This window comes from Cydia strobilella, chromosome 5, assembly GCF_947568885.1.
Source record: "Cydia strobilella chromosome 5, ilCydStro3.1, whole genome shotgun sequence".
NCBI lineage: Eukaryota > Metazoa > Arthropoda > Insecta > Lepidoptera > Tortricidae > Cydia > Cydia strobilella.
This window is the reverse complement of record NC_086045.1, coordinates 18906069-18930950: the sequence shown is the minus strand read 5'-3', so window position 1 is coordinate 18930950 and position 24882 is coordinate 18906069. Positions and strand designations below refer to the sequence as shown.

The following is a 24882-nucleotide window of genomic DNA, read 5'->3' as shown; positions in this document are numbered from 1 at the left end:
GCACGAAGGGTTCCGTACCATTACGGACAAAAACAGCAAAAACATCACGTTTGTTGTATGGGAGCCCCATTTAAATATTTATATTATTCTGTTTTTATTTTAATATTTGTTGTTATAGCGGCAACAGAAATACATCATCTGTGAAAATTTCAACTGTCTAGCTATCACGGTTCATGAGATACAGCCTGGTGACAGACAGACGGACAGATGGACAGCGGAGTCTTAGTAATAGGGTCCCGTTTTTACCCTTTGGGTACGGAACCCTAAAAAACTAAATTAAATAAAACTAATAAATAAATAAAATTAACTTAAAAATACTTAAGTAGAAGGACTTTCGAAATATGGTCCGCAAGCAAAATAATTATTAAACTATGTATCTCTTACCCCACCTGACCTTACTATAATCAGAAAATGCATCAGAAAAGTTAACAAGGTAACATTTTAATATACACAGTTAATTTCTTTTTTAATCATTGATATATAAAAACTTTAAAAAAATATATTTGTGTAGTTGTAATAAAGTAGCTTGCTTACAATAAAATAGTACATATTAGTACACATTTGTGCTTTAAAGACACTATAAATTGTGGTTAATCCATAGACTAATATCAATAGCTAATGTTAATAATAAGCAAATGTTTAAATTTATTTAAATCCTATAAATTAGGTACTTTCAATTTGATATATTTTGTGATGTTTAATACTGTAAATGAGATTAGAGGTTAATATTTTATTGTATGGCATTCATAAGGCCTTAGGATAAGTACTAATGGCGTTATTCATAAACGCGTTACTGGCTTGAATTAGCTATGAATCGTTTGTCTTTATCTGTCATTTTGACTTAGGTATCTGTAAGAAAGGGATAAAACATAATTTAACTAAATTAGGCCCGTAAAGTATAAAACATAATTTAACTAAATCAGGCCCGTACAGTTTTATGAATAAGGGGGTAAGTACATACCATGACTGTGTATTTCCAACTTCTTTTTCCATCATTCTATTAACACACTAAGAATAAGTCAAAGATATACTTATGTAAAAATGTTACATATTCAACTGTATACAGTAAAAAAGAGATGTTTCTTCATTTCAGTTCTTGGAAAATAAATACTATCTAGATGACATTTACAAATGCATACACTAGAATTGATTAATATTGCTTCAAATGTGCCACTTTGAATAAAGGCGCTTAGCACACAGGATACGATTCACACTTCGTTCAGATTTGCGAGTGGGATGTCACTATAATATGTGCATAGCGCTGTCTCACACAAACATAGGAGCGACATGGGAATCGTATCCAGTGTGCTAAGCGCCTTACAACATACGTGTCACTTGCTAACTCAATGTTCTGTCCACACCTAGAGGTTTGTGATGACCTGGCATTAGAAATGCTAAATGCATATTTTTCTAGGGTTTTGCCCAGAAAAAGTAAAGCATATATGGAATAAGATTCTTAAAAAAATAATTTAAAGGAAATTAAGCAGCATTTAATAGCTCTGTATATTGTAAATAGTTAATATTATATTGACATAATCGGTTAATTATAAAAAAAGTGCGAAATTAAGATATAAATAATAGTAAATGAGTCCGGCTTCATACAATTTAAAATCTTGGCAGACACCAAAGTTTAGGTAAATATGCATCCAAATTTGATGAATAACCTCTCTCAGTGCTATAACCTGCTCCAAATATATATAGAGCCAAGTATTACAACAGTTTTTCTATCTTAAGAATATGTGTTTGGAATATAATCATATTCTCAATAAAATAGCTTTGTGTTTATAAAAGACTAGATGTGACCTACTCTAAATAAAGTGTTTCAAAAATAATTAGAAAAAAGAAAAGCTACATTTATGAAACCTTGCTCAAAATACCCAAACTCACCTTGTAACTATATAAAAATGGCCAAGAGTATACACAATTAAGTAATAATTCAATATTGATGTTTCTTATTATTTTTTATAATTTTACAATATGTTCCCTTGGATATCTAAAATGACAATTATTAAATTATTCAACATTAGCACCAATCGAGTGTAGATATCATAAATTTATTGATTTCCTTATCTTAATATTTGAGTAAAAATATACACTTCATACGGACTAAATATCTTGCCTTATGATATCCCTTACTATTCATTATGGTTTACATTCTGTCAAAACCAGAGTAGCCCTTACTGGGGCCTAATTTCCATTACCACCAGCTGTCAGCGAAATTATGATAATAATAATTATAATTGCAACAATACCACCAATGATCATCATCATCTTCATGTTTTTCCACCAGTATTTCTTCTTCAGCTTACCAGCCTGCTGTTGGAACTGCGCTGCTCCATTCTGCAGGGCATCAGCGCGATCGTCCAGCTCGGATAACTTTTCGTCCCTGTTCATAACGCTCTCGATATTATCTCGCATAATGTCGACCACTTCATCGACTTTTTGTTGAGTTTCCGCTAACTTATCGCCTGCTCTAGGCGCAGCTCCGTTTTGATCACTCATTTTGATACTGTGTAGCTCTTGTTGTTGATTAAGAAGTAAAAATATAGCGGAAAAGTAAGCTTTTAAAGGCTAAAATTAATTTAAGTTTGGAAAATACAGTATTACTCAAAACAAGTTGGTGAAGTTGAATCATACTGTCAGTGTCAGTGTCAAAACTGTCAAACTTCGAACGACAAACTGATGTTTTTTTTTAATTTATTTCATGACCATGGATACAAGTCCTTCAGTCGCATTCATAAACATTACACAAAAACCCATAAAAATACACATATATTTGCTCAAGCCATGAATCTAGTATAACTGGATCGGTCATGAGGGGTGGGGGAAAATGACCGAACGGGATAGTCTTATGTATCTTTCAGTAGGAGTAGCAGAGAAAGCGCTGTTATTGTTTGTCCTTGTCATAGTTTCACTTTTCCACCGCTGCCACAACCGAGGTTGTGGCAAACAAATAAGTACGTGACATATCATGTTTGTTCGTTGCTTTAATTATTGTTGTTTTGTATGAAATTGTGCTTTCTCTTATGAAATATAGTGATGGTTAGCGTTTTGAATGCTTGAACTTTGATAAAATAATGGTGAATTGTTCTGTAATCGGCTGTAATAGCCGCTCCGAGCAAAATATGAGATCATAACCTTTCAAACGTAAGTACGCAACTTCCTCTTAACGCAATATGTGAGAATAACATCGTAAAATTACGTTACACTCAAAGCAATGTAGAATCAAACGATTTCAATAAAAATATCACAATTATTTACGCAAATTAACAAAACATTATTTGTAAAATTATCCGCCCAAATTACGTAGGTAGGTAGGAGTCTGAGGTCAGCCATTTTTAAACTTCTTCTTAATTTAGCTGCATAACAATCATGTTAGGGATACCAGATAAAAATATCATAATTTTATGGGTAATTTTGACCTCGAAGTTTTTTCGTACTTCTAATTCCAAAAAAAATTTAACAAATGTTGTGAAGATTAAATGTGGTGTACATTAATTGGTGTGATTGCGATTTGTGATTTCTTTAAATTAAAACCCATAATACATTTTATTTTACGTTTTATTTACTAAACATGTTTAGTTTTGTACCACCTGCGCGAATTATAGAAGGTATTTCATTGTTCATACGCCTAAAAAAAACGGCCCATTGACATTTTATTTAACAATTTTTTAATACCGTCAAACAAGCTAACTTTGCCTCCAGGGTAATCGCCCCAACGTGATATCAAATATTGGGGTAATTTTTACCAATATGGTATCTCCACGTTTATGATGTCATCTATGTCTGTCCCTTACGGGCGCACGCGGTAGGCCGCATCTATAGAAATATACTAGATCTATGGCTCAAGCAAATCTTGTCAGTAGAAAAAGGCGCAAAATTCAAACTTTCTATGGGACAATATCCCTTCGCGCCTACATTATTTCAATTTGCCGCCTTTCTCCACTGACAAGATTTGCTTGACCAACTTATAAAAAGCCATAAAGGGCCCTCCACACTCATGCAAGAATCACGGCGCGAAGCCGCGAACGCGAGTGTGTAGTCTAGTTCGCTAATCAGCGAAATCTACTCCACACTCGCGTTCGCGGTTTCGCGCCGCGTAGTCTGGAGCGCGCTTAACAAAATGAGATAAACTAGTACACAGAAGAATAAAAAATTATCAACTAGCAAAAACACGTATTTAGCTTTAACTTTTTTGAAACTTAATACACAAGCAATTTATGTCAGATAGCGCACGTATCGATAGTGTGTAGTGCAAAGAATATAAGTGTAGTGTAAAGGCACACCATCGCACCGCACCAAGGTCATTGTGCGACGCACCCATAAGTAAGCGCAAGAAAGAGATATCGCTTTCTCGCTCTTACTTATGGATGCGTCGCACAATGACCTTGGTGCGGTGCGATGATGTGTGATGGCCTTAAGGTGGACGCTGTGCGTGCGTTAAGGACGCAGCTATAAGTTAGAGCGAGAAGGATATATAGTTGGTCAAGAAAATCATGTCAGTAGAAAACGGCGGCAAATTTAAAAACTGTAGGCGCGAAAGGATATTGTCCGATAGAAAATTTGAATTTCGCGGCTTTTTCTACTGACAAGATTTGCTTGACCAACTGTATTTTGACCGCACCAAGGTCGCGGTGCGGTCGGTAGTCTGTTACGGCTTATAAAGCTATTATAAGCAAACTACGCGGCGCGAGCCGCGAACGCCGCGTCGATTTCGCTGATTAGCGAACTAGACTCCACACTCACGTTCGCGGCTTCGTGCTGCGATTCGCGAACGAGTGTGGAGGGACTCTAGAATTAGAATTTTTCATAGATGATACGATCCTATAGATTAGCTGTAGATGAGAATATACGCAATGCGACTAAATGATTGGTCAATGTTTTTCGTTGCCCACCATAAACCATACCAAATTTACGGTGGGGAATTTAAAAAAATGTGAGTGTGACAAGGACAAACAAAAATAGCGCATTCTCTGCTACTCCTCTGAAAGATATATAAGACTATCCCGCTCTGTCTCAGTCACCCCCTACTCATGCCCAATCTACTACTAAGAATCGCAAGCTTTTTCCATTTTTACTCCTAACAGTATATTCCAAGATATACTTAACCACCCAGTACCCACCATATCTCCTGAATCCAGCTTTTCGCAATTTCTTGTCCGCTAACCTTATGTCTTGATTATGATACTTTCAAGCGGCCTGACGTCTGTACTGTATCTGTATCTCTGTACCTAAAGGGGCCCACTGACTATCAGTCCGCCGGAAGATATCGGCCTGTCAGTTAGAACAAAAATTTGACAGTTCCGAACAACACAGGCTGATATCGTCCGGCGGACTGATAGTCAGTGGGCCCCTTAAACCAATCCCATTACACTTGTATAAAATGTTGAAACATGAACCTCTCAAGCTTGAGTGGCTTGTAATTGTATTGCACCCATTTTTGGAATGTATTTAAGCAGAGATTATTGATGTAAAACCTTTATAAATTAAACATTTCAAGTTCATAATATAATACTACCTACTTGAAACATTGAACAAGTTGATAATATCAATCAACAATATGACTAAGGACAATGTTATCAAATCAGTGGGTTTACAAATGTTATCAATAGGTACCTACCTTATTCAAGTTGATACTTTTAGGAACAAAATAAGAATACAAATTCTTAATTGAAGAATACATACATTTATTATATCTTAACAGTTATAAAAGACAATATTATAATTAGGTAGAATTACAAGGAATATGACATCAGCTTTTATTGTTAAGAGGAAAGGAAATGACACCTTTTATACTAAATTAACTTCCTTCATCACATCATAGACCTTGTGATACTCTGTTATTTCCAGTAAAACATTTTTTACAGGCGAATTTATTTAGCAGGAAGCAGTGAAGGAATACAAAAACGCTTTTCTATGGATAAAAGACTAAGTCACATTTCCTCTCACCATCCATACATGGAATGACCCAACAGCTTTTAGGCACTGTATTTTATTAAGAACATTGTTGGCGCCATCCCAAAATATATAAATCTCAATCAGAAAATGCATTGTAAATATCAAAAAGTGAATACAAAAACTATTCTCTTCATGGTCCCAACCCACTACAGTATATCCCAGTAATAAATAGTAACGTGTATGTAAAATCAGCCTAGTATTTTTAAACACTTTGTGCTTTAGTTATTTTATGCAAATTGTGCTACATCCAGACTTTATGAACATTACAAACACTAATAAACAATTATCAATAAATTAAATTGTTAGTTTAACCTTTATACTCCTAGGTTTTGAGGCAAAACATGTAAAATGTTTAGTTGTATAAATATCAGTTCCTTATTTGGCCCATTATAATTTTTTGTATGCCATACATAACAACTTTGATTAATACTAGTTACTTATTACAAATTGGTACAAAATGTTGGCCATTCAATGTAATAATTACAAAGATATTGTAAAACTATTTTACATCCAAAATACATTTGGAACATGAATACCTTAATCGTTGTTTTACAAAGTATAAATATGTTTTCATTCTTGTAATCAAAAACAAATCAGTATAGCAAGTCAACATTCCATATTTTAACAATTTATATCTTGTTGTACCTGTCTACAACATCAGCATTTAAGCTAATTGCTTTATAATTAGGTAACAATGAGGATAGTAAAATGGAACATAAAAAACTTCATTTGAAACACCAAACCCAGTGGCGGATTTGCCTTAAAGCCTAGTAGGCCTGGGCCTAGGGCGGCCTGATTTTAGGGATCAGTCTACATGATAATTAGAGCGGCTAGTACTTACTACAGGGCCTAGGGTGGCCAAGAATACAAATCCGCCACTGCCTAACTATTGTTTCTGTGGCTTCTTCCGTAAAAATTAAACCTACAGGCAGAAACACTTAGATAAATTACAGCATCTGCTGCATTACTTTTAACATTCATATATTATCTAAAAATTTCAAGTAACAATCAATATAGGGTAAGCACATTCAAATATGTAGTTTTTTTATTACTGTTTCTTATAAAGCCCAAAGGTAATTTAAAAAATATAGGATCTTACAGAATTCAGTCAAGTCCCGAACTGAAATATTTTAGTTTCATGCTAATCCTTGGATCATTCATTGTTTTGATTCTTGTTGATTATCGTCCTGAACCAGCAGCCGGAGCGTCTGTCACTGAGGCGGCATTGTTAGTGTTGCCTCCTGAAGAGCCACCGGTCAGCGACACTATTATAATGATAAGTAGAACTGCACCAATAGCACCAATTATCAACATCATCTTCAAGTTTTGCCACCAATACTTCCTTTTAAGCTTACCAGCTTGTTGTTCGAACTGCGCTGCTCCGTGCTGCAGAGCATCAGCGCGATTATCCAGCTCTGACAACTTCTGATCTCTCTCCAAAACTTTCTCGACATTGACACGCATAATGCCGACAACTTCATCAACTTTAGCCTGTGTCTGCGCCAACTTCTTGTCACTTACTCTGGGAGCGGAACTGCCTCCTTGGTCCTCCATTTTTACGATGCTCAGAACTTACTATGTAAGAAACAAATAATATCAAATGGTTTTCGTTGGTTTCTAATTACATACAAAGAAAAAGTATGGCGTAAGATAGACCAACAGAATGGAATGGATGGAAGCAATACATTAATGTAATGACGTGACGTGAGTGTCCACAGATTAATAATATGTAGCTAGACTAGCTAAGTAGCTAGTGAGTCAGTCAAGTTATGACAAGTGACGTCACGAAACATGACCAACCCAAAAATACTTGAGCATAGACATAGTATATTACAAGTATAGTTGGACAAACCAATTTGACAGTAAATAAGAACGAAAAAAACTATACTCATCCTTTTCTTTTCGGTGTTAGTACTAGTGTACGACAAAGATAGTATGATTCTCTCTGTCTATGTTTGAAATGAGACAGTCCTTTGACAAACTATAGTTACATTTTTAAGTTAAGGCTTCTACAGACGTTACAACAAATGGCATGCGGTTTTATTTAGATAATTGCTGGTTAAGTAGGAGCAATGAATTCAATTAATCGACCAAATGCCGCAATGCAAATCACATGCATTAATCGATGTCGTTTGGAGAGGCCATTACCCTACCTAGGATATTACATTTAGTAAGCTAGGCGTGGCGTGGGCGAATGGGGCCTTAGCCCACGGCCTCGCACTTAGGGGGGCCGCGCAAAGCCAACCTTTTTATTACCTTGGGAAAACACGTTGAAAAGGCCCGAAGATGCCTGATATCTGCGAAGATGTGGTTTTCGCGTTCGCCCAGGGCTAGATTGGTTCACGCTACGTAATCTGTAAACGGCACTGTAATCTGCTGAGAGATAAAAAACCGGCCAAGTGCAAATCGGACTCACACACGAAGGGTTCCGTATCATTAACTATAAAAACGGTCACCCATCCAAGTACTGACCACAGATTACTGTACTGACCCCGCTCGACGTTGCTGAACTTCGGTCAAAAATCACGTTTGTTGTATGGGAGCCCCACTTAAATCTCTATTTTATTCTGTTTTTAGTATTTGTTGTTATAGCGGCAACCGAAATACATCATCTGTGAAAATTTCAGCTGTCTAGCTATCACAGATCACGAGATATAGCCAGGTGACAGACGGACAGCGGAGTCTTATTAATAGGGTCCCGTTTTTACCCTTTGGGTACGGAATCCTAAAAAAAGGGTTTTGGTTTTTCCTTGTTCCTCTTAGTAGAAAGATAACAGATTTAACGCGATAATCCTCTTTAGCTCTTAGAGGATATAACCAAACGGTGTAGCAATTAACAGGCGTTCCCCTCTGTCGAAAATAGTCGGCCAATAGTCATAGTCATACTTCTTCTTCTTCTTTTAAAATTATGGCTTCAGCCCAGTGGGACTATTTCGCCAGTATCAAGGTATTGAGAGGTTTACAAACGACAAAAATTTGTACGGTTGTACAAGACAGTGTACGGTGATTTGTTAGCTCTTGTAAATCGATAGCTAGTCTTTACAAGAAGCACGTGGACTACCGGCCGTTGACTCCAAGATGGTGGTTAAACGCGCTTCAAAATTAATTCTCCATTCACTGCACACTACCACATTAGTTTACTGTATAATAAGCTATCGATATTACACTTTAAACAATATTAATAAGCAAAAAACAAAGTAATTAATCACGATGCTAACTATCAAGATGGCGCTCGAACCGGAAGTCCGTCATAGTCATACACAGTGTTGCCAACTCGGAATTTGAAAAAATGCCAAACTTATGTCTAAATTATGCCAGAAATATGCTAAATAATTTTGAAATGTGCTAAAAAAGATGCTAAAATATTATAGGTAACAAAAAACCGGCCATTATGACATATGACATGACATTGACATTGACTATACCATAGATAACACAAAAAGATTAGTCGGTGTAGACGAGACAATTTTTCGCACAATCTGATTGACAATTTAATTGGTAACGCGTATGAAAAAAAGGTCGCGGTGCGGTGCGGTAGTCTGTTACGGCTTATTATAATTCCTCGTATGTATAAAATTTCCTTTGACGGTTGAGCCATGGATTGTCTATCACTGCCAAGTAGGTTTCAAACTTGGCTTAGGGACATAATCACTTGATTCACTAAATTATGCTAAAAAAGATGCCAGATGCTAAATGGAAATTTTCGATGCCAGAGAGTGTGAAATTATGCCATATCTGGCACCAATTATGCCAAGTTGGCAACACTGGTCATACACAATGTATGGACTGAGGTTTATCTGACATGACTATTTTGACGTTACGTATACATTTGACGTTCAAATCACAGACAAGACAAAGCGTTTCCGTTGGTTATATCCTTCAAGCTTTAGCTGTTAGATTAGAAGCACGGTGCCACCACGGTGCAGAGCAGCGGTCTCCTATATATTATACTACTCTTTGGCAGACGGACTCTGCATTTTTGTTTTGCAGTCTTGTCGTGTGTAGCAGCCGTTTATAGCATTTATCTTTCTTCCATTCATTCACTCTCCTATGTCATTCTTTTCAATCAGATCGCCGGAACACGAATGGATGAATGAATAGAAACCAAACCAAAAATCACGAGCGACGAGCGAGCAAAAGTAAATTGTGCTGAGCCGGTGGTTTATTGTGTTTTTAAGCCTAACCCTACAAAAGATCTCAAAATGGTATGTTATTTCTAAAATTTTTAATCATCTTACTGAACATGAAATAATCCTATAGTGGATTACCACAGGAAATGAGTAAAAATTCACATAAAGATGTAACCGCTGTCTATTCGCACGTGTGTCATGCTTTGAAATTTAATCTTACAAAATACCTTTCAGGTCTCCCTAAACCCCATCAGAATATTGAAAAATGACGCTGAAGAAGAGAGAGCCGAAGTGGCTCGTATGTCCAGTTTCATCGGAGCTATTGCAATCGGCGATTTGGTAAAGAGTACTCTGGGCCCTAAAGGGATGGACAAAATTTTGGTCTCTATGGGTAGAAACTCTGGACAGGTAATTTCGATTCTACTTTTCTTTTTGAAAATTTGCTTTATTAATTTACATTCTTATTATAGGTTATTTAATTAATAAATGTAAATTTAAGTTAAAAAAAAAGAAGAAAGAAAAGAATGTAAATTTTTACATTCTTAATTAGATATTTGTAAACATAACCTTATTTTTATTAAAACTTTAAAATGTGTTGAATTAAGTTGCAGAAGCGCCTGTATTGCTTTAAATAATTTTTAAATGATTTCTTCTTTTAGGTTGAAGTCACAAATGATGGTGCCACAATTTTGAAATCAATTGGGGTTGATAACCCGGCTGCAAAGATTTTGGTAGACATGGCAAAGGTACAAGATGATGAAGTGGGTGACGGTACAACATCAGTCACCGTCTTAGGTAAACTTCTCTCATAATATATTTGAGACTAAAGTCAGAGACAATGAGACAACGGGGTCTTTTTCTTATCACTTGTTACTTGTTGGGTCAGCCGCATTCGAGGGAAGCCAGTACTGTCAAACTGGTTTAATTTGGCAGACATTCAGACATACTCTATGAGTAACCACAGTTGAATTGAAATGAAACAATGAAACAGTTACCATGATTCCCCTGGGTTACCTTTAAACCTGGGTTTTATTTATTATTATTATTTAATAAGCAGGCAGGCAGTTATGGCAACTGATATGACCTGTATGAAGTTATCATAAAGATATATAGTAATCATGAACGAGTATTAGATAAAGTGTTATGCTTGTCTAATTTATTATTAAATTTTATTGATTTTTGAATTTTTTTTATGGTATTTAATTTAACTAACCATGCAATTTATTATTAAGGGAGAGAGGAGGGGAGAGCAGATTGTTGTAGTTTCATATTTAAATAGTGTATTGTCTAGATATAGTGAAACACACAAAAACGTTATGCTATTTCAGTCTGTCTCAGTATGAAAAGTACTGAGGTTGACTGAAGTAGCAAGAAAAATACGAACATTTCCGAGAAAATATGATGGCGAAGGGATTATTCACTACATCTGTAATTCCAGACAAATCAGCTTCTTTTTATGAAATGTGAAAACTAATTTGTTACTATGAAATTTGTTTGAGATACACATTCTGTGACATCACAATGAATCAATCCTGCTTTAAATGAATTTGATTTTAAAATTAAAGCACAAAAACATTTTTTTTTTACAAGCTTTTTATTAACTTTCAATGTACCTATGTAAGTATGTATGTACTTCTGTAACTATGTTTGTATAGGTCAAATCTTGCAAGTTAAATTTGACCCTTAATTTATATAAACAAAACAACTCTATTGCTGAAGAATTAGACTACAGCTGAACAGTCTGGGTATGTAACTTACATTCCATCCTAGAGACATTATTATGTAATATCAAAAAATATCATTACAGCTGCTGAACTGCTCCGTGAGGCTGAGAAGCTGGTTGAGCAGAAGCTGCACCCTCAGACAATTATTGCCGGGTGGCGCATTTCTGTTGACGCTGCCAAAAAAGCTCTTCAAGGTGCCAGCTTCGACCACCAGAAGAACCTCAATGATGCGGCTCTCCGTTCTGACCTGGAAAATATTGCTCGTACCACATTAAGCTCTAAGATTCTCTCTAATCACAAAGAGTAAGTAGTTTTAACCCGTGCCCGTTACTGTCACACGTGTGATGGTGGTTAGTATAGGAGTTCCATACTACTGTGATACTAGGGCGCTCCACGGGTTAAAAAGGGTTTATCAACTTTATTTACTTGATTGTCTTTTTAACCAGAAATTTATAAGGATACTGCAAGAAGATGAGACACGAATAGCATCAAAAAATACCTACAATTTAAGAAACTTGAATTTAGATGTCGTTAGAACTGTTGAATCCCGTTTTTACTCCACTTGGGTTGATTTTTCAAAAGTTAGGTTGCCACCCTAAGCCCGTTTAGCAATTCTTTGCAAGATAAATATTATTTAATATGTAGGTCAAAATTGAAAAAACATTCTGTATATCACTTTGTTTCATTATTCATCTCATGTTACAGACATTTCACAAAACTCGCCGTGGATGCAGTGCTCCGCCTGAAGGGTTCAGGGAATCTGAAAGCCATACAGATCATCAAAATCTCTGGCGGCCTCCTTGAAGAGTCATTCCTGGATGAAGGCTTTCTTTTAAACAAAAAGGTATGCGAAGCTGTAACAAACCAGAAAGTAACATTAAATATACACGGAATTTACACAACACAAATAATAACACATTTACTTATTATAGTTATTATCAAGCTTTATATTAAAAAAAATATACTTAAATAAAAGAGATAGGTTTAATAACAAAACTTCCGTGAGACACAGACATATTAAACATATGGGGCATTTTCTATGAAAAGCGACCTTATTGTCGACGGCGCTTACGCCGCACAGCGTCGCGCGGCATTGTATTTATATCGGAGCATTGTTAATAATGGCCTAAGCGCCATCGACAATAAGGTCCCTTTTTATAGAAAATACCACATAGTAATAACGGGTCACTCACGTATTTTAAGTCGAGCGTTTTCGACTTTCTACAATAAAAATCTAAATGTCAAAAAATACGGATTACCTAATATAGGTATTAATTGAATTATCAATTTCATCATTATTAACATAATAATAAATAATTAATTATTTTCAATCACAATCCCACGGTGTTTCTGGTAGTCTTGTGTGCTATAATAGGCTTTGGAGATAAGCTTACGTTTTACATATTTTTTATTTATTAACAGATAATTCAGTGATGATATTTGGAAGTTTATTATAAAATTTTGGCCCTAGGTAAAGTCCAAGGTATTTATTTGAATCAAGATTATAATATTCAACTGTCAAACTTAATTGTATGACCAAACAGGTGGGAGTACATCAACCGAAACGCCTTGAAAACGCCAACATTTTGATCGCCAACACTCCCATGGACACAGACAAGATTAAGGTGTTTGGTTCAACCATCAAAGTGGACTCCATGGCCAAGATTGCCGAACTGGAGGTGGCCGAAAAGGAAAAGATGAAGGATAAAGTTAACAAGATCTTGGCACACAAGTGCAATGTCTTCATTAACAGGTAAGTGAGCAAACATTTTTACATGTCTCTGTTTGGCCCTATGGTTGTCAGGTAGAGAATGCCATTTGACATTAGGTCCGCTATTTGAACATTATTTTTGTGTTATGTGCAATAAAGTTTAAATAAATAAATAAATAAGAGTAGTGTAAATGGGATTTCAAAAATGCCAACTTTTACTAATGAGGGGACAGATTGTTTTCTATAGTCCACGATTTGTCTGGTCATCTGGTGTATTCCCAGTTGTCCCCACCACGTAACCGCCGCCATACATAAGTCCCAAATGGGAATGATTTATATGATAACACCTATTCCCATCTGTGCTCGACGGTGATATTTTACTTAGCTTTTTCCTAATTCTAAGTATTATGTTATTATTTCATTTGTACAATAAAAAGTTTACTTCTACCAACTGCTATCGTCTGTGTGGCCATTTTTTCGGCTGTTTGTGTATCTCGTTCTTTATTCTATATAGCTTCTGCCCGCGACTTCGTCTGCGTGGGATCATGATGATGATGATATTGATGAATGATTATTGATAAAAACTATTCTATTGGTTGGGGAGCCCAAGAGGGGATTTGTGTAGTTACTCGAGCGCGTCAGATTTAGATATGAGTGAAATCTTGCTATCCCATGGAGTCTACCTTTACCACTTTTAGTCGTCTATGTTGAGCAGTTGGTGGGGGGTTAAAAAAATCGCTAAGCAGATTGTGGATTTGGTCATTTTAGTCCAAATTAATGCCATAATTGTGCTATTAGTAAATCTGATGATTATTTGTACGCATTTCCTTAATCTGACGGTTACAATGTAAAAATCGGGCGTCAAACTTGTGGTCGTCAGATTAAGGAAATGCGTACAAATAAGTGTCATATTAAGTTATAGAAAAATTATAGCATTAACTTGGACCAAAACGACCAAATCCACAATCTACTTAACGATTTTTTTTTTACCCTCCACCAACCCCCTGAAATTTAAAAAACATTGTGGACGCTATCCTGCTCGCTGGAAAAGAAAACTTTATATAACCTTTTTTTCTTCTAATCTAATCTTTCGATTCCAATAGGTCTTTACGACGTTCGAGTAACTACACATTTAGCATCGTCGGCTCCCCAGCTATATATACTTCCTTGGGCCTCAAACTCCATACCAAATTTTACCTAAATCAATGCGGTTTAAGCGTGAAGAGATAGACAGTTACTTTCGCATTTATAATGTGTATTAGTACTAGGGATCTATGCTCTGTTTGAATAAAGAGTAATTTTGTTTTCAGACAACTGATCTACAACTACCCGGAGCAGCTGTTCGCGGACGCGGGCGTGATGGCCATAGAGCACGCGGACTTCGACGGCATCGAGCGGCTGGCGCTCGTCACGGGCGGCGAGATCGTCTCCACCTTCGACTCGCCTGACAAAGTCACGCTGGGGCACTGCAAACTTATTGAGCAGGTCCGTGTCACACCACGCGTCTCCGTCCCTAGCGGACACAACGCGTACACATCGACTCATTCAGTCCCTTATCGACCGGGTACTGAATAGTTACTTCGACAGTCGCTGGGCCTAGCTGAGTTGGAGTCTTCTCTATGCTAGGTTTAGCGAACCAGCAACAAAACTCCCATTAGCTTGATTCCCTCACCACACCCAGATCAGGTTGAGACCGCTCAACTGATGTTATTGGCGCGCAAACTCTGTAGGAGTATTCCATCGTCGCAAACTCAGGTGTGATGCGGGAGGGTCCTGGATAATTCCCAGAGTACCTTACTCTATCTGCACAATCCTATTACTCTACTGCCCCAGAGGTATAAAACCTAAGTCAGGTAAAAAAAAAACCAGGCGTCTGTTTCACCAAGTTGACATTGACAATTTCCTGTACATATTTGGGTCTGTAAGTAACAATGGCACATAGCGTCAATGTTTACCCGTTGGATTAGCAATATACGTGGGTTCGGGAACCCTACTGACTCCGCGGTCACGTGAATTCGTTCTATTTCATTTTAAAATTACAGACCAAATTACATGTCGTTATTCAGGTGCTGATTGGCGACGAGTGCCTGATCCGTTTCTCGGGCGTGGAGCTGGGCGCGGCGTGCACGGTGGTGATCCGCGGCGCCACGCAGCAAGTCATCGACGAGGCCGAGCGCTCGCTGCACGACGCGCTCTGCGTGCTCGCCGCCACCGTGCGAGAGCCCAAGGTCATCTACGGCGGAGGTCAGTGTGTACACTGTAGGTGCCCGCGGCGCCACGCAGCAGGTCATCGACGAGGCCGAGCGCTCGCTGCACGACGCGCTCTGCGTGCTCGCCGCCACCGTGCGAGAGCCCAAGGTCATCTACGGCGGAGGTCAGTGTGTACACTGTAGGTGCCCGCGGCGCCACGCAGCAGGTCATCGACGAGGCCGAGCGCTCGCTGCACGACGCGCTCTGCGTGCTCGCCGCCCCCGTGCGAGAGCCCAAGGTCATCTACGGCGGAGGTCAGTGTGTACACTGTAGGTGCCCGCGGCGCCACGCAGCAGGTCATCGACGAGGCCGAGCGCTCGCTGCACGACGCGCTCTGCGTGCTCGCCGCCACCGTGCGAGAGCCCAAGGTCATCTACGGCGGAGGTCAGTGTGTACACTGTAGGTGCCCGCGGCGCCACGCAGCAGGTCATCGACGAGGCCGAGCGCTCGCTGCACGACGCGCTCTGCGTGCTCGCCGCCACCGTGCGAGAGCCCAAGGTCATCTACGGCGGAGGTCAGTGTGTACACTGTAGGTGCCCGCGTCGCCACGCAGCAGGTCATCGACGAGGCCGAGCGCTCGCTGCACGACGCGCTCTGCGTGCTCGCCGCCACCGTGCGAGAGCCCAAGGTCATCTACGGCGGAGGTCAGTGTGTACACTGTAGGTGCCCGCGGCGCCACGCAGCAGGTCATCGACGAGGCCGAGCGCTCGCTGCACGACGCGCTCTGCGTGCTCGCCGCCACCGTGCGAGAGCCCAAGGTCATCTACGGCGGAGGTCAGTGTGTACACTGTAGGTGCCCGCGGCGCCACGCAGCAAGTCATCGACGAGGCCGAGCGCTCGCTGCACGACGCGCTCTGCGTGCTCGCCGCCACCGTGCGAGAGCCCAAGGTCATCTACGGCGGAGGTCAGTGTGTACACTGTAGGTGCCCGCGGCGCCACGCAGCAGGTCATCGACGAGGCCGAGCGCTCGCTGCACGACGCGCTCTGCGTGCTCGCCGCCACCGTGCGAGAGCCCAAGGTCATCTACGGCGGAGGTCAGTGTGTACACTGTAGGTGCCCGCGGCGCCACGCAGCAGGTCATCGACGAGGCCGAGCGCTCGCTGCACGACGCGCTCTGCGTGCTCGCCGCCCCCGTGCGAGAGCCCAAGGTCATCTACGGCGGAGGTCAGTGTGTACACTGTAGGTGCCCGCGGCGCCACGCAGCAGGTCATCGACGAGGCCGAGCGCTCGCTGCACGACGCGCTCTGCGTGCTCGCCGCCACCGTGCGAGAGCCCAAGGTCACCTACGGCGGAGGTCAGTGTGTACACTGTAGGTGCCCGCGGCGCCACGCAGCAGGTCATCGACGAGGCCGAGCGCTCGCTGCACGACGCGCTCTGCGTGCTCGCCGCCACCGTGCGAGAGCCCAAGGTCATCTACGGCGGAGGTCAGTGTGTACACTGTAGGTGCCCGCGGCGCCACGCAGCAGGTCACCGACGAGGCCGAGCGCTCGCTGCACGACGCGCTCTGCGTGCTCGCCGCCACCGTGCGAGAGCCCAAGGTCATCTACGGCGGAGGTCAGTGTGTACACTGTAGGTGCCCGCGGCGCCACGCAGCAGGTCATCGACGAGGCCGAGCGCTCGCTGCACGACGCGCTCTGCGTGCTCGCCGCCACCGTGCGAGAGCCCAAGGTCATCTACGGCGGAGGTCAGTGTGTACACTGTAGGTGCCCGCGGCGCCACGCAGCAGGTCATCGACGAGGCCGAGCGCTCGCTGCACGACGCGCTCTGCGTGCTCGCCGCCACCGTGCGAGAGCCCAAGGTCATCTACGGCGGAGGTCAGTGTGTACTGAATTGCAAGTAGTTTATGCAACGAGAGGCCTTAAAACAGAAGTGTGGTTTAATTACTCTCTCGTTTCATAATAAGATCACACAATATTTCTAAAAGTGAAATAACATAATATTAATTTAATTATGGCGAAAAACATCGTATGTCTCCTTTACAATAAAAAAATACTGTCGAATAAACTTGTATGAAAATCATGAACAGAAATAAATGATATATATTAAGGAAAATCACGTCTCGTGATGGAGTGGTCTAGAGGGGATCAAGGCGTTAGCCGCGATGGTAAAATCCGGCCTCCACCCAAAGTTGTTGTATGAAAAGAAATTAACGTAACGAAAAGTAATAAAATCAACAATATATCTGTCATTAATTTTGCTGACAAATTACAATGCTGGAGTAGAAAACAATGTTTTCTCCACACCAGCTGGTAAAGGCTCTCTTGATTGTTCAACAACTGATAAGAAAGTTGCATTTTATTCACATGTGAGGCAAAGTAATCAAATATAAATTTTGAGTCGTTTTCTTATGTTTGCTGGTAGAATTGACTTATAAATGATGGTTTTCAATGATAAATATTTAATAACATTCATTTTGAATCGTTTTGCTTTGATTTTGTTTGATATTTTACAGTTAGTATTTTGCTTGTGTTGGTGTGGTGAAAAATTGTGTGTTTCACTACTTTATTTGTTTAACCCTTGTGCCTTGAAACCCTCGCAACCCTCAAGATTCCATCGTTTGAACTTCAATTTTGGAATATTTCGCTTGCTCGGGTATCAATTAGCACGAAAGGATAAACAACAACTTTTCCCCCTTGTAAAACAAATAACTATTTCTCAAAAATGGACGGCAAAGTCGACGTTGCCGGTTAAAAAGTAGGTCGCGAAGTGCGTAGTTTATGGTCAGTCAAAAATTTAAGTTAAAAACATTGCAGTCCCGATTTCGGGACTGCAATGTTGCATACAAATTCCATTATTTGTCGAGTTGCAAACATCTTAAAAGTTGAAATAACCATATCAAATGAAGGCATAGGTCCATTAAACAGCCAAACAGATGATCAGTACTTATTATTATAATGTTGGTACCGCGACTATTTAGGTGTCTCAAATAGGTTGGCGTATTTTCAGCAGAAATGTACACTTCCATTTTTAATAAAAAAAATAAAACGGCGGCAAAGCAAATCCTTTTACTTTTTTCTGTGAAAATATATACATAAGAACGTTGCGTCTGTAAAATATTTCTATTATATTTGCATTTATTGCGCCATTTTTGAGAAAAGCACTATATATGACTCGGCTGGAAGGCTACTTGCTGGCTTTGGATTCAATTAAAAGGACTCCCAAGGTCGTCCGTTTAAAACGAATCCTCAGCCAGCAAGTAGCTACTTCCGAGCCTCGACAATAATGTACTATTATTAACCGACTTCAATTTCATAGAAGGAGGAGGTTCTGTATTCGGTTGTGGCTTTTTTTTTTTTTTTTTTTTTTTTTTTTTTTTTATGTATGTTCACCGATTATTCCGAGACCCGTGGTCCGATTTGAGTAATTATTTTTGTGTTCGAAAGGAGCTACTTCCAAGTTGGTCCCATATTAATCTGGTTCTGATCTGATGATGGGATCCCTGAGGAATTGAGGGAACTCCTCAATTTTTAAAGGCACATGTATGGTGATTTGGGTGTTTTCATAAGCAACTTGAGCATTTTCTCTCGAAAACGACCAATTTGATGAAGTGGACCTGATGATGATGATTGTTTTGAAGATAGTGATGATGATTTTTTTAATGTAGGATGTTCAGCGATTACTCCGAGACCCGTGGTCCGACTTGAAAAATTCTTTTTTTGTTTGAAAGGAACTACCTCCAAGGTGGTCCCACATTAATCTGGTGCTGTTCTTGATTGAGGGAACTCCTCAATTTTTAAAGGCACATGTATGGTGATTTGGTCGTTTTCTTAAGCAACTTGAGCATTTTTTCTCGAAAACCACCAATTTGATGAAGTGGAGCTGATGATGATGATTGTTTTGACGATAATGAGTTCAGCGATTACTCCCAACCCATGATCCGATTTGAGTTATTCTTTTTCTGTTTGAAAGAAGTTACCTCTACAAGGTGTTTTCGTAATATTTTTGGTTTTGATCTGATGATGGAATCCGTGAGGAATTGAGGAAACTCCTCAATTTTTAAAGGCACGTGTATGGTAATTTCGCTGTTTTCTAAAGTAACTCAAGCATTTCCTCCCCAAAACCACCAATTTGATGTAGTGCAACTGTAGCCTAACCACGAGTTTGACACTAAATATTCTTCGTAACTTACTTTGTACACTAATATGCCAGTACGAGCGAGATGCATAAACAGTAAGTTACGCACACGATAGCGAATATATCAATGTCAAACTCGTGGTAAGGCTACTGATAACTTCCCTCGTATGTGTATTATGATTTTTGATGTAGGTAGTGTTGAAAACAACCAAAGAGACTGAGAGGTGAAGGTAGAGGGTATTAGTGTTTGGGGGGTTTGAGGTTGGGGGTTGAGGGGAGGTGAGTTGATGGGTCGGGGACTGAGGGGTTGGGAGTTAAGGGATTGGGGGGGTTAGTGTTAGGAGTTAAGGGGTCTAAGGTTAGGGGTCGGGGAATGGCGGTTGAAGGGTTGGTGGTTTAGGGTCGAGGGGTTCAGTGATCAGGGGTTGAAGTGCTGTGAGGTTGAGTGATCGGGGGGTTTGAGGGATTGGGTCAGTGGCGGGGCGGAGAATGGATTTAGTGACAGGAATGATTTCCCAGACGGACTCGAGGAAAATTCTTATTATTTATTAAAGTTTACGAATTTACAGTTAAACATGATTATGTTTTTCATTCATGCGTCACGCTCTTAACAATGTCTTAAAACTAAAAATGGAAAAATAAAAACTTTTATAAAAAAAAGATAAACCGACTTCAAAAAGGATGAAATAAAATATTATCCTTTTTAGGGGTGTATATGCGTTACCAACTGATATGTTTGAAGTCGGTGCCAAGCCAAGTACTCCAAGTAGTAACAATACCAGTCAAAAATAATCAGCTTTATGTCTATAAATCCCATTACAACTGTACAAACATTATAAACGTGAAAGCAATTATGTCTGCCTCTTTGTTACCTTTTCATGGCTAAACAACCAACCGCTTTAGCAGAAATTTTGCATGAAGGTTCCTTGAATTGTTTTATATTTTGAAATATAGTCCCCTGGATAAGCGACAGAAAATAACTCAGTCCCAATCCCACACTTGCGTGCTATGACTGTTCAAGAATTAGTACGAAATGCTCTTAAAAAAAATACGACGACAAAACGTATTAGATTTACACTAACGTGCCGACAAGCACGAACTGCGCCAAGAAGGTTCAACCGTGTGCCGTGTGTTCTGTTCTGAGGTGTACAGAAAGTTCGTTTAATGTCGTCGTCTAACGCTGCGTCTTACATATAGGTATCAAAAGATTAATTAAGGCGCCGTGCCGCGCCGCTTCGCATTCGCGTGTTGTTCGCCTACGTAATACGCTGCGTTAGGTAATCCAACGTACATACTTATATAGCCGCATCTTTATCGAATTGCACCAAAATCACTATGAATATATGGTTTAAAATTTGGCTTGGCACCGACTTCAAACATATCAGTTGGTAACGCATATACTTAAACACGGAACCCTAAAAAGGATAATATTTTATTTCATCCTTTTTGAAGTCGGTTTATCTTTTTTTTATAAAAGTTTTTATTTGTTATTGTGATCAAATTAGCCACACAGATAATAAACGTGTCGATTGTTACAGGCGCGAGCGAGATGCTGATGGCAGAGGCGGTGTCCGTCGCGGCGGCGCACACGCCGGGCAAGGAGGCCGCCGCGGCCGAGGCCTTCGCCGTGGCGCTGCGCCGTCTGCCCGCCGCCGTCGCCGACAACGCCGGCTACGACAGCGCCGACCTCATCGCGCGCCTGCGCGCCGCGCACGCGAGGGGCGACGTCACCGCCGGCCTAGGTCAGTACACACACACACACACACACGCCGTCGCCGACAACGCCGGCTACGACAGCGCCGACCTCATCGCGCGCCTGCGCGCCGCGCACGCGAGGGGCGACGTCACCGCCGGCCTAGGTCAGTACACACACACACACACACACACGCCGTCGCCGACAACGCCGGCTACGACAGCGCCGACCTCATCGCGCGCCTGCGCGCCGCGCACGCGAGGGGCGACGTCACCGCCGGCCTAGGTCAGTACACACACACACACACACACTTCTCTGCTGGGTTTCGGCAATGGCAGACATCTTTCTCCTCCAGGCGCTCGGCGAGTACTGAGCTACGGAGCAGAATGTGAACACGTATCCTTTGACTTCCGCACAAAAAACCGCCATTTTGGGGAGCGCCAGGCAGCGCGAGCGGCAATGGCAGGGGCATGAGAAGTATCGTGCCCACTTCTCTGCTCACTTCGGATGAATGTAAATGAGGCAATACGTACAGCGGAATTTACCATTATGAACGGAATTCATTCATAGTGTCATAAAAAAACCCTAATCGGAACGTCTTCCCACAGACATGAACAACGGCGTGGTGGGCGACATGAAGCAGCTGGGCGTGACGGAGTCGTACGTGGTGAAGCGGCAGGTGCTGGAGTCGGCGGCCGAGGCGGCCGAGATGATCCTGCGCGTCGACAACATCCTCAAGGCCGCGCCGCGCCGTCGCCAGCCTGACCACCGCCCCTGCTAGGTCGCCCGTACTACTACTACCACCATTACGAACAAGGGCGACGACTGACTGAGACGGTTCATCATTCTAAATTCAAAAGCACAGAAGATTAAACGCGTACTAGTAGGGCGTTTTCTAAAATTAATATTGAAAACCTGTTTCTCACAGGTGTTTTTGGGTTCTTTCAACTCAAAATCACTATATATATATTCAAACCTGATGATAAAAAAAATGTCCCAAAAATTTGTATGAAAATTGTACATTCCACGTCACGCACATGCAAGTGGAAAAAAAACACACTAAAACGTGACGTAATGGAATTTTGGGACATCTTTTTTTTAATGGCAGGATGGAGAATGCTGTCGATTCTGAGTAGAATGAGCCCAAGAATGTCCAGGTTTGAAAGAATCAAGTTTTCAATATTTATTTTAGCAAAACGCCCAGTAACGCGCGGTTAAAAACTAAAATCACACATTGGAACACATCGCTCATTGGAACGCACGAAGCAAACTTGCAACAGCGCCGTATTCGCCCCGTATTCGTGTTATGAAATGAACCGTCCGAGTTAAGCGTTAGATCTATAGTATTATCTGAAGCTCGTGGCAAACGGTTTTAGTCATTCGATTTTCTATCTTACGTTATGTTAAAAAAGCCTGAGAAAGATAATATGGAATCAAATGAATAAAACCGTCTATCAGAGTTCCCCAGGTAATCATATTGTATCGGTGAACTGGTGTGAAGTGAGCGATATACGACATCTATTTTTAGTTACATGGACGAAATGTTTTTGTAAAGTGGCTCAGCTTTCTCGGTGATATTGCGTCAGTCACATTTGTACGTCTTAAAGCTTTAATATGTTTTATTTTTATTATGCCTCCCAGTTGTTTTTTTTTTAATAATCTTTATTGCTTACTTTACACCAGTAACATATCCCTATATATGTATAAATATTTACCGATTGATGCGGTATAGAGCATCTCACTACGTTTATAACTTTGTTAGGGTGCATGCGTTGACCGCGAATGCAGTTGAGGCATTGACACGCAATATGAACAAAGTATGGATGTGGATTTATCAGATATATCTGAGTATGTCCGTACGTTATTAGTTACACTTAATAAGCTTGGTTAATGCTGATGCCAGTATTGTCAAAGTTCACTATTTTATTTCACGATTATTCAATGAATTACCAATTTAGTTCTGTATGAAAGAAAATCTGGCCCTTGTTTCGACTGGCAATTGTCGCCTGACATGGACTGACAGTTCGCCGTACATTGCTGGTCCAATTTTAAGTAAACATTGACGTTATGTAACGTCGTTGCTTACCGACCACGAAATGTACGTAATTATCAGTGTCAGGTATCAATTAAATTAAGTTGGGGAAATGGGCCCAGTTTAGACCTAAATGTGTCGTGAGATTAAATTGTGCGACTCGTATCTATATTTTTGTGTCGTTTATGGCCACATATTTTATTTTACTAAATGTCCTCTTAGCTTTGCTAGCGGAACTATTCGTAAGACTCTAAAAACAATGTTGCACTAACGTTATTGTTTTAATTTTCTGGCCACAGATGCCTTGACTTAATGATGTATGAATAAATATTTAATACTATGTGATGTGTGATTTTATTTTTATTATCATTATTTTCTTTGAAGGCTGTACTTCAAATGCATATATATCCCCACGCAAGCCTATGAAATCCAAGGAGATACAAATAAGTAATATAAAAAAATAAGTAAATAAAAATGTGTTTGACAGTGGAAGAATCATGTTGTTATTCCCTAACGAAAATACATTTTGGCGTAGCCGGGTGTGCTGTGTGACGTCACCGTCACCGTGCCCGCGCCACATTTATTCGCAATTTGAAAGTTTATGGCACTGACTGACTTATATGTACTACGTTTATGGGGTACAATAGATAGCAGGATTATTATTAGTAGACACGATTGAATCTCACGGGAGAAGCGCTGGTGGCCTAGCGGTAAGAGCGTGCGACTTTCAATCCGGAGGTCGCGGGTTCAAACCCCCGGCTCGTACCAATGAGTTTTTCGGAACTTATGTACGAAATATCATTTGATATTTATACCAGTCGCTTTTCGGTGAAGGAAAACATCGTGAGGAAACCGGACTAATCCTAACAAGGCCTAGTTTCCCCCTCTGGGTTGGAAGGTCAGATGGCAATCGCTTTCGTAAAAACTAGTGCGTACGTCAATTCTTAGGATTAGTTGTCAAGCGGACCCCAGGCTCCCATGAGCCGTGGCAAAATGCCGGGATAACGCGAGGAAGATGATGATGATTGAATCTCACGGGAAGTATAATAATCAGGCATCGTAAACTGCGAGCGAAATCCATTGAAATGACGTATGACAACACAGAAAAACTGGGTGGTCCGTGTATGACAACCAGTTACAACCCTAGTACTTCAATGGATTTCGCTCGCAGTTTACGATGCCTGATAATAATCGATTGACCTCTATCAAAAAATTCATATCTATCGAAAAGAAATTGTAGAAACTGTCACATTTTTGACGTAAAATGCTTAAACATGGCAACAATTTAGTATGAACATTTTTTAGTTCCA

The 24882-nt window shown here is 40.5% G+C and overlaps 2 protein-coding genes across 2 annotated transcripts; one reads left to right on the top strand and one right to left on the bottom strand.

The window, feature by feature from the left end:
- Positions 1-5663: 5663 nt before the first annotated feature.
- On the bottom strand, positions 5664-7655 carry LOC134741482 (synaptobrevin-1-like). Its single transcript, XM_063674268.1, has one exon. It carries the CDS (start codon positions 7510-7512, stop codon positions 7138-7140), a length of 375 nt encoding a protein of 124 aa, XP_063530338.1. The 5' UTR covers positions 7513-7655; the 3' UTR covers positions 5664-7137.
- Positions 7656-10036: 2381 nt separating this feature from the next.
- LOC134741564 (T-complex protein 1 subunit beta) lies at positions 10037-23917 on the top strand. The gene is made up of 10 exons (XM_063674391.1): positions 10037-10163; positions 10323-10496; positions 10748-10883; positions 11896-12115; positions 12518-12656; positions 13357-13565; positions 14834-15008; positions 15590-15767; positions 21386-21589; positions 22149-23917. Exons 1-10 carry the CDS (start codon positions 10161-10163, stop codon positions 22319-22321), a joined length of 1611 nt encoding a protein of 536 aa, XP_063530461.1. The 5' UTR covers positions 10037-10160; the 3' UTR covers positions 22322-23917.
- The last annotated feature ends 965 nt before the right edge of the window (positions 23918-24882 follow it).